Source organism: Taudactylus pleione, unplaced genomic scaffold (assembly GCF_031769625.1).
Source record: "Taudactylus pleione unplaced genomic scaffold, aTauple2 ptg000113l, whole genome shotgun sequence".
NCBI classification, from domain to species: domain Eukaryota; kingdom Metazoa; phylum Chordata; class Amphibia; order Anura; family Myobatrachidae; genus Taudactylus; species Taudactylus pleione.
The window spans coordinates 2,234,982-2,248,718 of NW_028284515.1; the positions used below are offsets into that span (position 1 = coordinate 2,234,982).

The following is a 13,737-nucleotide window of genomic DNA, read 5'->3' on the forward strand; positions in this document are numbered from 1 at the left end:
ATTGTTTCCAAATGTCATGTGTTCGTACGTGTATGAGTAGTTAGTGAACAGTATGTTTGTCTACTGGTAAGTGCTTAGCTGAGCTGCTCATCCAAACCTTGATAATGTGCTTTTCTAATGCAGGCCTGTTTGTGCCGAGCAGCTTTCTATGGATTTAGAAAGAGATACTCCAAAGCCATCATGAATTGCAATGCCGCAATCAAAGTACAGCCACACAGTGTAAGAGCTTATCTCTACAGAGGAGCATTAAAGTACTACATAAAGGTGAGACACTGTATCTTTGCCATATCCTTTTAAATACTCTAAAAACCCTCAAGATTTTCTCTATATGTAATGGCGACTTAAGGGGATTTAGGGCCTGATTCAGACCCACTCGCGAGCGGCTGTCCGCTCGCAAGTGGGTCGATGTTATGGACTGAGCATGCGCACGACGGAGGGAGCTCCGTCGTGCGCATGCGCCAGACGCGACGAGCGAAGGAAAGTCCTTCGCTCGTTGTGTCCGATCAAAGGGGGCGTGCTGTCAATGTTGATTGACAGCACGCCCCCTTTGGTGGGCGTGCCGGGGGCGTGCCTCCCTGACGGGGGCGTTCCCACGGGAACGCCTCCCGTCAAAAGCCGGCCCACTGACATCACTAGTGATGTCAGTGGGAGTGATTTGTGATTTTGGCTCTGATAGAGCCAAAATCACTCCGGAGCTTGCGGTTGAAAACCTCAACCGCAGGCTCCGGCTCGCAAATTCGATGGTCGCGATGGTCTCGACCATCGCGACCATCACAATGCACGCTCGTATAGCCTGTGGGTGGTGACCCACAGCTATACGAGCGTCCAGGAGGACGCTCCATGAAAATGGAGCCCGGCCCTCATTCAGAGCGTGCGCTCTGCTCAGAGTGTACGGCTCTGAATGAGGGCCTTAATTCATTATAGTATTTGCTGTATGTGTACATAGCTACCATAGATCTTGAATGTGGTTTTCCTCCAGTGCAGTGTATATTTTGTTTTATAATCATTCTTATATATCCAGTAAAATATACCAACCATTACTGTTGTTCAGGCTACGTCCACTTTTGTGGGCTTCGCATATTTACACAAGTAGATCTTGGACAAATTTCCTCGTTAGTCCCCCTATCAAGATGCATTTGTTTATTAGACACATTATTTAATACAGTTTATCTAATGATTATATGTTTTTTATATGTCCCTATAGTGTTAAAACCCTGTATTCAATCCGTAACAAAGTTATTTACTCACCATTATGAAGTTTCAGAAATGCCAGTATTTATTTATTATTTATTTATTACCAGTTATTATATAGCGCACACATATTCCACAGCGCTTCACAGAGAATATTTTGCCATTCACATCAGTCCCTGCCCCAGTGGAGCTTACAATTTATATTCCCTATCACATGCGCACACACATACACACTAGGGTTAATTGGCTCCCTATAAAAATTTACCAATCAGTATATTTTTGGAGTGTGGGAGGAAACCAGAGTACCCGGAGGAAACCCACGCAACCACAGGGAGAATATACAAACTCCACACAGTTAGAGCCATAGTGGGAATTGAACCAATGACCTCAGTGCTGTGCAGCAGTATCACTAACCATTACACCGTCTGTGCTGCCCCAGTAGACTAAGATATCCGGGTTGAGTACGGGATGCAAGCGCTCAGGATCCCGGCGGACAGAATCCTGATACTGGCATCCCAACTGGGTCACAACCCCGACAGAAGGAGGTAAGTATACTACTCTTCCCCTAACCCCCCCCACAGCCTAAACCTAACCCCTCACCACCACCACCCCCGCAGTGGGATTCTGACTGGTGTCTTGATTACGGCGCAGGCATTCTGAGTGCCAGCATCCCGACAGCTGGGGATAGTAGCTACATCCCGATATCCATGTTGGTTAACACCCGTAATGTCACAGAAAGTTCTGAAATGTAGGAAATTATTAGGTATACACTACTAGAGTTATAAAGCATGGTATTCTCATTTCAGTGCCAATAAAAGTAAAAATAGCACTAAAGGACCTACATATGTCAGTGGATTCCAACCTTTTCCGTGCGGACACATCCCAACGTCACACCTCCATTGAGACACCTCCATGTAAAACCAAGACCAGTTCTAGCAAAATCCTTTTACTTTAGTTAAAACATTTATGACATTTTCCATATTAGCCTACATTCCTGTGACACCAGCTTGGTATTATCACGCACCAATGTGCATAGTAACTGGCAATCACTGACACTTATATTCAGTATAGAAAGTCCTTTAATTATGATACACACAAATCATGCTGCCCACAGCGATACAAGCCTAATTTAATCTGAAACATTTACGATGGTTCACCAGATCTGCTTGTCTGTGGGCAGATTAACTTTTATTTATGGCTTTGTGTCACCAAAACTTTTTAATTGACCATATAATTGCTTCTCCATAGTGTATCCAGGATCAATCTTTGCTACTCAATTAGCTGGTATACTCCATATGCAGTGTGTATGCATCATACACCTACGGATGTAGTGTTCTTGACTTGAGGCAACAGTTGTCGCAGTAGAACTACTTTACACATTAGACAGATGGTTAGCAGAAGACTTTGTAGGTGCTGAAATAAAATTCTCTGGCTCCAGATGTAGATGTACAAGGAATGGCTGTTTTGGTCAATCGGAACATTTTTTTGCTTTGGCACTGTCTTTTTCTCTTCAAGAAGTACCTCTTAGCAATCAAGATCTATATTATGGACTACCATAGGACTGCATTCCATTCATGGTCATGCTAGCAATGAATCCGTCCCGGAGTATGACAATCTTGGTATGGTTTGCTGTAAATGCCTTTGTCTCCACTCGTTCGTTTTCTTCTTCTTGATAGTTGAGTGGTTGCTGCTGTTCCATGTCTACTAGATCCTTATTAGATAATAGCTCACAGCAGAGTTCTAGCAAGTTTGTAATATCAGATGCCTAGTGTACCGCTCAGGTTAACAATGTTTTCTATGGCTTCTTGTAAAACAGTGTCAAGTCCTTCAGAGTCTGAGTTATTATGCAGGTTATTACGCACACAGTCAAGCCACAACTTTAACAGTCTTAGCCATAATTTCATCTAACTTCCTGCCAATGTTTTTACTGCATTTTTGATGTTGAAATTTTTGCCGAACTGGGTGATTTAGCATTTTCGTCTTCAGTCTTCTAGATTGCCTAATCAATGGTCATGCGTAGATAATAAGATTGGAAATTGGCAATAACACCTTGGTACATTGGCTGTAGAATCAATGTGGTCGAATGCCACCATTGGGCCTGATTCAGCAAGGATTGCAATTGCAAAGCTGCACGCAGGCTATAGATATGATGTATGCACGCAGGCTATAGATATGATGTATGCACGCAGGCAGCTTTGCAATTGCGACCCTTGCAGATATGGTAATGCAGCAGTAACCTCCTGTAATGCCTCCTGTGCATTACTTATCCGAGCTGCGTTGTCCAATGCAGCATCGGATAAACTGCGTAACATTGGCCGGCTAAGGTGACCCATGGGGGCATGCAGCCGGCCGCTGCAGTTTACAGGAAGAGGCCAGGAAATCTCTGTCAGTCAACGGAGATCCTGACTTCTTCCCCCCCCCCCCAACGGCGGCGACATGCCTCCGTTTTGTGTAACGGAGGCTGTCGCCGCCCCTTCCCTGCCCCCAAACGGCAGTCACTGACAGTCTGCTGCCAGTTTACGTGCGGCCTCGCAGACTCGTTCTACACATGCGCAGAACGGTTCATGCACCTGTGCAGAATCACGAACATCGGGAATTTGTCAAGAAGCAACAAGGCCCATTGTCAAAAGGCAACAAGTGCATCGTATGCTAGGTTATTCTTTGCACAGTAATCCATGACATTTGCACAGATGTGCATTGAGGATGTTACATGTCACATCCACAAAAATCTCAAAAAAAACTTTTTACACGTTGTCATTATGGGGTATTGAGTGTAGAATTTTGAGGACAAAAATGAATTTATTCCATTTTGGAATAAGGCTGTAACATAACAAACTGTGGAAAAAGTGAAGCATTGTGAATACTTTCTGGATGCACTGTATTTGATCCTAACCTTTCATTTGCATAATATAGACCCCCTGACATGCAAAATGTATTCATAGCTGGGCTTGCTGCATGGGGTGTCAATTCAGAGCTAGTTCCAGCAGATTCACTTAACATCGTGACCTGCCATTTTGTATTTTTGTGTAACTATAAATCACACCGTTGTGGGATGCTATCAGATCTAGGATGGCTGTTCCTGGAGTCTAGATTTAAAGATTGCTTTCCCTGCATGATTTTTATACAACTTGTGGCCCTGCAGCTAACAACACTTATCACTTAAGATCTACCATCACAAGTATCGTAATGGTTCTTCAATTCAATAAATAATCTGCAAGATAGTTTAACGTTTCTTCCTTTTAGCTCTAGAAACATTTTTGGAATTGTAATGCTAATTGCCTTTTGTTACATCTGTATATGATCTACATATTTGAAACAAGAGGTGTACCTCAATATATTTTTTGTCTTTCATGATAAAATGTTTTATAAATAAATAAACTACACAATGTTTAATCTATGTGAATTGGCTGCCGCTACTCGGGACTTAACCAATATTTTGTTCATTCCAGGCATATAAATTGGCAATTCAGGATTTAACAAAAGCCGCCGAGTTGGATCCGTCATGCCCTCTGGTCTATTACAACAGAGGAGTTTGCTGCCATGAGATGAAAATGTATGAAGAGGTAAGGAATCGGATGATGTCTGGGATAAGAGCCTGGATTAGAGAACCTTTAAGCAAGGAACTTATCTATGGACAGCTTCTTTGATAGAAAGAAACAGCCCTAAGGGATATTCTTGGGCAATATAAAAATAGACATTCGAACAGCAGCTGTGGGTTCTATTGTGTGAAAAAGAGAGAAATAAAAACAGAGCTTATATTGATGTAACAGTTAGAAAGAAGAAGGCACATGAGCTTCAAACATGCAGATTTAAGCTAAATCAGGTTTTATAAATAGCTGTGTGAGCATGTTTCAAAATCTTTAATGGCAAGTGCCCAAATCCTTCTTTAATAGGGATGCATTTTAAAAGGCTTGTGTTTCACATTACATTGCATTGACAGATGGCACAAACTACCTAACGTGCGATTGTTTACCTCTCTTAGGGGCCTATTCATCATACCTTAAAACTCTCTGGAGGTAATTAGGTTTAGAACTGGCATGGAGTTCTACCTAATTACCGGAGGAATTCATCATTCCTCCTCCCCATAACTATCTATTCCGAAAAGCTGTCATTTTTGCGATGACAGCTTTTCGGGAAATAGATAGTTATTTCTATCTACACTAACTTACCGAAGCTGGAATCCGTTCTGCGTATGCGCTGTTACATTCGTAAAAGCCAGCGCATGCCCAGCACTGCCTACCGCGGCGGTAAATTTGTGTGTGTGTGTCCCCCTGCTCACCTCCCCCCCATCCCCGCACTTACCTGCCCGCTGCAGCGCCTCCGGCTTCGGTGGCTGTGCTGTCATGTGTTCTCCCAGAAGCCCACAGTACAGTTTAGAAAGAAAATAAACAAAACATTTTTTTTTCTTCTAAACTTTATTGTGTTCTGCTGGGAGAACATGTGTCTGCACTGCCCCAGGAGCCAGAGGACGGACCAGAGTGCCGGAGGAAGACACTGGGGGACCTCACCAGCTGGAAGCAGGTAAGTGTCACCTGCTATTTGCCACCTCACAATCGCGAATAGTAACTCCATCAAATTCCGAAAATACATAATTTTCGGAATTTGATAAATACCATAATTTCGATATCCCCATACTAATGTATGGGGAGTGTGGAAATTAACGCAGGGGGACTTAGCAAGGAGATATCAGTGATATCTCCTGTGCTAAGTGTGTTCATGAATACTAAAATAACGTCAATTAAGGAAAATGTCATTAAAAGCGATATTTAAGTGTTGATGAATAGCCCCTAAGACATGTTCTTAGTCAGCTTGTAGATTTCAAAGCAAAACTTTCCTCCATGGGTGCTTCAATTTTCTGCAGCTGTTTATCCACAATAGAACAGTTCACCCATCCGTTCTCAGTTTAGCAACAAAAATATATTTGTGCATTCAACAGCACTGTAAAATGCAACAACTTCACCGGAGATATTAATTAATATGTGTTTGATAACACATAGGGCCAAATGTAATAGGTTGATTTTTAAAGTAAAAATCAAGCTCGCACTTTCTCGCATTTTTGAAGGCACGAGTTGGTGCCGGGACTCGCAAATGTAATAGCCTGCGAACTTTTCAGCTCGAGGCTGCTGCACTTTGCGAATCTGTGCAAGTATTTCCCTATGTAAACTTACACCTTTTAATGCGACTAGTATTAAAAGGTGCGAGAAGTCATCACAGATCAGTGAGATCCGTGAAGGCTTCTGTCTGTGCGTTTTAAACAAAAAGACGTGCACCCCCTCTCCAGGAGCATAACCAGCCCCAGGCTCTGTACAGTCTGTCCTAGCTCTAAAAATACAGGGGCCAAAATGCATAGGGGACCCCTGTATATTAAGTACCAGCACAGGGCTTTTCTGATCCAGTCCTGGTTGTGGAAAAACAGGGGACAAAACGAGTAGGGGTTCCCTGTAATTTCCATAACCAGCACGGGACTCTTTCTAGCATTGGAGTAATGCTACAGCCAGGGAAACCCCTTCACCATTACCCCTGACCGCTAGTCAACCCAGGCCAGGAATCCCTGGGGAGGTGGGACCCTCCCAATAAAGGGGTCCCCCTCTCCAGGGCACCCCAGGCCTGGGCTGATAGCCCGGGGCTATCCCCGACACCTCTAGCCGGTGGGTGCCGGGTTGATAGTGTAAATGTGTTGTGAAAAATAGAACTGTAAATATTGTCTCTTGCTGTGGAACTACAGGTCCCAGCAAGCCTCCCCTGCATGCTGGTACTTGGAGAACCACAAGTACCAGCATGCAGGGCATTACAGGCCTGCTGGTACCTGTAGTTCCACTGCAAAAGATATATTAAAATAAAGACAAGACATACCGTGAAAGTACAATTTTATTTATACATACATGCACAGGCTTTTACAATCTCTCAATCTCAGAAATCAAAGCAAAACCTTTTCATATCATGTGGATTTTTCCTATGGCAACCCTCTCCTTTATTATTCCATTACCACAACATCGCCCTACTCCCCTATTTCTATTACTGTTCCTAACTAGCTTATTATATTTTCTGTGCCTTATACTGAGTAATGATGTATCAGAAAAGAGAATTTTGGCTGCACAACTGTTATTTCTTATGTACTTAGATCTACAGAATACAAATGTTTTTGTAGACCACTTAAATAAGGAATTTGAAATTAATCATGAGAATAAGAGGACATCAGGTTTGTCTGTATTGCTGTACATATGTAATAAACCATGTACTTTGGCAGAGGTAAAGCACATTCAGTTGATACTAGTCACTTACAGTATGTGCATTCATCATATATAAGCCACAGAAAGGCAAAAAGCTCAGTAACATAACATTTGCAGTAGAAACCAGAATTGAATCATTCTCGGCTCCATGCTCGGAAATTACTCTTTGAAGCTATTCTATTTCTGAGTTCTCTAATAACCATTTACCTCCCAACATTTAGAAATAGGGACAACATAAAGCCTGCCCTGATCCAGCCAAATCCTATCCAATCTTCCCAGATATGCCCTGAACTGGGTAAAATCTGCACTCTTTCATGTAAACCCTTACCTTTTTGAGGTTCAAATTGGGACAGTCCCATCATAATCAGGAGAGTCATGCAGAAATGGGATTAGCTTGGATTACTATTTGTGCTTAATATTTTAGGACAGGGAAGGGGAACCTCAGGCCCAGGGGCTGTATAAGGCCCCTGGAATCATTTGGTTTAGCCCTCTGAGCTTTTTCCTGCTAGCCTCATTTGGCTAGCAGGGTGCCAAGCCTGGCACCCAGCAGCCACAAATCTATGCAGCAGAGCCGCCTGGAGCATCCTTAGGACGCTTCAGATGGTCACACCACTGCCCTTACAGCTCCCCGAAGCATCCTCAGGATGCTCCGGGCATTGCTGTAATAACCGGTGATTGTGGACCTGCCCCTTTGTGACATCACACAGAGGGGGCATGGCCTGCACCAGGCCCGCGAATAATGTTATATATATCAAAATTGGCCCTCAACAGAAAAAAGGTTCCCCACTCCTGTTTTAGGAGCACCCCTGCATCCCATGTTTGGGACGTGCCCCTGGAAAATTAATCTGCACCTAGCTTTGTGAGATTTTGGGTCAGACTGGAAGCACAGTTGGTGGAAAGTGTGAAGAAGTCACTTGAATGTTTTGTCTACTTCCACTTGTGCAAAAAGTGGATCTTGCGCTCTGGGGATATTGCGGGCTGTCGTGACGGTTCTGGGAGCTGCTAGGACGCGAGGAAACCTACCTCCAGGATGTAAATTAGAAAAGTTGAGTACCAGCACTACAGCTTGTGTCTATTACTTGTACAGTATGTACTGTACAGTAGTGGGATACAATGTCACGGTAATCACTGTTAGACCAATTAATGTGGAGTAGGGGAGGGGGGATGAGGAATGAAAGGTTATTCTGTGTTAAAATAGTCACATGTGCTGTCCTAATGTTCTTTAAATGAAATCTAGATGGTTCAGGATGAACCAATTCTTTAGTGCAGGATAATTAGTCTGTTTGCAGGACAGGTTCTGTTTAGCAGATACACTTGTCAGTTGTGTACTGGTTATCCATGTTTTCTGATCTCTGCTTTTCAAATATGGAGCATTAGTGTTATTTGCAGTGTCTTTCTGGCACTGAACAAATGCATACCAGTAAGATGCTGCAGTCTTTTCTCGGAAAGACGTAATATTAGACTTAATACTTAAGCTGCATACACACACAACGATTTTTTGAATGATTATCGTTAAACGATATCGTTTAACGATAATCGTTTGAAAAAATCGTTCACTTTCTGAGTGAAACGATGAACGATTATTGTTCATGCGCCTTCACGTTTGTAGTTTGTAGTTCAGTCAGACTTGTCAACTCAACGATTTTCATTAAGTTAATATGCAAAAATCGTTTGTAGTTCATAAAAATCATTTATTACATTTAAATGAACATAGTAAATGAACAACTTTAGTAAACGATTTTAGTTCATTTTTTCAAGGTAGAAAATCGTTTACTAAAATCGTTCATTAACTCAATCGTTGTGTGTGTATGCAGCTTTACAAATGGAGACAGAATATCTGATGTAAAAGTGGGTGAAAACCTAGGATCCAGTGATCATCAAGCAGTATGGATCAGAATAAAGACAGATACTGACTCACCCCATACAAAAACAAAGGTGTTAGATTTTAGGAAGGCTGATTTTGCAGGGATGGGAAGATGTGTAAGTGAATCTTTGGCAGAGTGGAGGAACCTGAAAGGAGTGCAGGAGAGGTGGGAAAAAAAGTACAATATTAAAGGCAACAGACCTTTGTATCAAAAGGGTTAGGAAAACCACAAGGAAAAGGAAGCCAGTGTGGTTTGGGAAAGAGGTAGCAAGTATTGTGAAAGCAAAAAAGATGGCCTTTAGGTAATATAAGCAGACGCAAAATAATGAGGACAAAGAGATTTATCTTGTAAAACAGAAGGAGGCTAAGAAAGTAATCAGATGTACAAAGGCAAAAGCTGAGGAGAAAATAGCACAGTCAGTGGGTAAAGGGGGCAAAACTTTTTTTAAGTATATAAGCGAAAGGAGAAAAACAAAAGGTGGAATAAAAAGACTAAAGAAAGAAAGAGGGAGTTTTGTTGAGGGAGACAATGTAATAGCCGATCATCTTAATAATTATTTTTGTTCAGTATTCACTACTGAAAGAGAGGGCAAGAAAGAGAGGGCAAGGGCCACAGTTAAGTTGCAGCTGTAATCAGAAAACTGAGGTAGGAACAAGCACATTTACAGAGGAGAAGATCCTAACAGAACTCTCACAACTGAAAGTGGATAAATCAATGGGACCAGATGGGATACATCCAAGGATACTAAATGAGCTTAAAGGGCTGCTGGTAACACCAGTAACAGAATTATTCAACCAATCACTAGCTACTGGAGAGTCCAGAGGACTGGAAAAGAGCAAACGTTGTCCCACTGCACAAAAGTGGAAGCAAGGAAGAGGCAAGCAGCTACCGACCAGTGAGCCTTACATCAGTAGTAGGGAAATTGATGGAAACACTCTTAAAAGAAAGAGTCGTAGATTTTCTCAAATCCAGCAATTTACAGGACCCCAAACAGCATGGATTTACTGGGGGGAGATCATGTCAAACAAATCTTATTGACTTTTTTGACTGGGTGACTAAGGAAATAGTCAATTGGGGGCAATTGATATAGCTTATCTAGACTTTAGTAAGGCTTTTGACACTGTTCCACATCGCAGACTGTTAAATAAGCTGGAAAGCATGGGATTGGATACAAAGATAGCTGAATGGATAAGATCATGGCTGCAGTATAGGAAACAGAGAGTTGTAGTAAACGGAGTGCAGTCTCATGAGGGAAATGTTACCAGTGGAGTACCTCAGGGATCTGTACTTGGATCAGTGCTTTTTAATATCTTTATTTTTTACATTGCAAATGGTATTGAAGGGAAACTATGCCTTTTTGCAGATGACACAAAGGTATGCAACAGGGTAGACACACCAGGAGGGGTAAAATAAATGATTGATGATCTAGGTAGACTAGAGGAATGGTCAAGAATGTAGCAACTACAGTTTAATGCAAGATCATGCACTTGGGTCTCAAAAATCCAATGGCTAAATATAGTATTAATGGCACTAGCACTATACTGGAAACTACTGAAGAGGAAAGAGATCTAGGAGTTCTATTTCAGGTGACTTAAAGGCAAGCAAACATTGTAACAAAACAACGAGGAAGGCAAGTCAGATGCTTGGTTGCATAGGGAGAGGAATCGGTAGCAGAAAGAAAGAAGTGATAATACCACTGTATAGGTCATTGGTACGTCCTCATCTTGAATACTGTGTTCAGCTCTAGAGGCCATATCTCCAGAAGGATATTAATACATTAGAGACTGTACAAAAAAGGGCAACTAAAATGGTGCAAGGTCTACAGCACAGAACTTACAAGGAAAGACTAAAAGATCTTAATATGTATAGTTTGGAGCAGATAAGAGAGAGGGGGGACATGATAGAAATGTTCAAGTATATAAAGGGTTTTAACAAGGTAAAGGAAGAAGGCATTCTTCAAAGAAAGAGAAGTATTAGAACAAGAGGACATGTTCTGAAACTGGAGGGTGGTAGGTTCAGGGGAAATTTGAGGAAAAATTACTTCACAGAAAGGGTAGTGGACAAGTGGAATAGCCTCCCATCAGAGGTGGTAGAGGCTAAGACAGTAGAGCAATTTAAACATGCATGGGATAGACATAAGGATATCCTTCAGAAGAAGTAAGGATCAATAAGGGTTGAGGTAATAATATGTTTAAAAATGGGGCAGACTAGATGGGCCAAGTGGTTGTTATCTGCCGTCAAATTCTAAGTTCCTATGTTTCTATATGTATGGGCACAAAACAGTGCTTCTTAAGTGATCGTACACAGCCATGTCAATGAAGTGTGTATTCAAATAGATGGTCTTAATTATATATCCGATAGACATGTGGAGTTTTTTCGTGTTTCAGCAAAGTTATGGTGCATACACACGGTCAGATTTGTCAGATCTGTCAGATGAACGATTGACTGCATTAAAATGAATTGAATCGTCCAAGTCTGACTGCAAACACATCAGATGTCAGATATAGTTATCTGACCATCGGGAACGCGCATCGTTCAGGCATGTCAGATATGTCAGATTTTCCTTCAGATATGAACAATTGAAAGATTTTTAAAATCGTTATCTTTCAGATCTGAAGAAAAATCTGACCGTGTGTATGCACCATTAGTCTTCAGGCAAATTTCCCTGCAGAAGGTGAACAACACTGAAACGCGTTTTGCTTGTACAACAATAGGGCCACCTTTTTTTTTGCAATTTCTGCATGAGATACCTTCCTGTTAGGATGTCTCTAATATATCAGGAGGCAATATCAATGCTGTGCACAGTCCGCATAAGGATCACCAAACCACATTCAGGTCTAATACCGCCCATGGCATCAACACCAGAGACATTGCAGATTACTAGGAAGCCACTTCTACACTGCACACAGGAGAGAAAACTTCAACCTCTTGCCGGTGGGATTTCATTCATTATCTGCAGGACACCACAAACAGCATTTCTATTCCATATTTCATCAGTGGTGACCAGAAGGCAGACATAAGCAGTACAAAATGATCCTGCACTAAAGGATAGGTTCATCCTCAACCATCAAGATTTAATTTAAAGACCGTTATTACGAACAATACATGTGACTCTTTGGGGTCAATTCAAGTAGAAGTAAAGGGGGAGAATTGCCGCAGCAATGGAGTGAAAACGCCAGCAACGGCAAATCCTCCTGCCCCCCTCGTGGCCCGGTCTTGCCCCGGGCCTGCTGATTTTTGTACGCATCCCTATGGGGCTGTGTCCAAAAATCAGTGAGTTCAGAACTAGTGGACAATATGTGCAGCATCTACTCGCTCTGAGTAAATTGTGCTGACCTGTCATCCTTAGGTTTAGTTATATAGTGGTGGACAGGTTTGTGCTTCTTTTTGTGCACATATTTACATTACAGTAACCATAAATAATTTGATTTGTTGCTGAACCACCAACCTGAGGCACCCCTGCAAGTGTCCTGGGGCACCCGAGGGTGCCGCAGCGCACAGTTTGGGAACCACTGGACTAGTGTATGCTTTTAGCTTACCACTCACATTGCCATCAAATATTGTCCATAATCATGTACACACTGACTTTGACCCCACTACATATGGTGCAGAGCTGGTATCGAATCTCTCTAAGTTATCTCACCTTGCAGCTGAGTGGGTGTAACTGGTGACAATGGGGCGTTCATAGATAGAGTAAATCAGCAGTGGGCATGATGACTGAATTGCAGGATCACAAGAGGTGATCATATGTCTGCTGCAAATGCGTACTGATGATGATGGCTGCTTTCACCTGCAGCTGGATGGAGGTGGTGCGCTCGCATAGATGTAGATGATGCTGAATATAGGCGGAGATCCCAAGGAATATGGCCGAGCCACCTGCTTCTCTCAAGGAGTACGGCCGAGCCACCTGTTCCTCCCAAGAAATACCACTGAGCCACCTGCTCCTCCCAAGGAATACAGCCAAGCCATCTGCTCCTCTCAAGGAATACCACCGAGCCACCTGCTCCTCCCAAGGAATATCATAGAGCCACCTGCTCCTCCCAAGGAATACCACCGAGCCACCTGCTCCACCCAGGGAATATCACAGAGCCACCTGCTCCTCCAAAAGGAATACTGCCAAGCCACCTGCTCCTCCCAAGGAATACCACCGAGCCACCTGCTCCTCCAAAAGGAATACCATCGAGCCACCTGCTCCTCCCAAGGAATACCACAGAGCCACCTGCTCTTCCCAAGGAATACCACCGAGCCACCTGCTCCTGCCAAGGAATACCACAGAGACACCTGCTCCTCCCAAGGAATATCGCAGAGCCACCTGCTCCTCCAAAAGGAATACTGCCAAGTCACCTGCTCCTCTCAAGGAATACCACCGAGCCACCTGCTCCTCCCAAGAAATACCACCGAGCTACCTGCTCCTCCAAAAGGAATACCACAGAGCCACCTGCATAATGCAT

At 42.9% G+C, this 13,737-nt stretch overlaps 1 protein-coding gene across 2 annotated transcripts in view; it reads left to right on the forward strand.

Annotated features, from left to right (window-relative positions):
• TTC6 (tetratricopeptide repeat domain 6) overlaps positions 1-13,737 on the forward strand; it is a 297,795-nt gene that overhangs the window by 241,592 nt on the left and 42,466 nt on the right. For both annotated transcript variants that reach the window (XM_088471191.1, XM_088471190.1), the window contains 2 exons: positions 124-264; positions 4,641-4,754. In XM_088471191.1, coding sequence (XP_088327317.1) covers positions 124-264; positions 4,641-4,754 — 255 coding nt within the window. The remainder of the gene's footprint in view (positions 1-123; positions 265-4,640; positions 4,755-13,737) is intronic.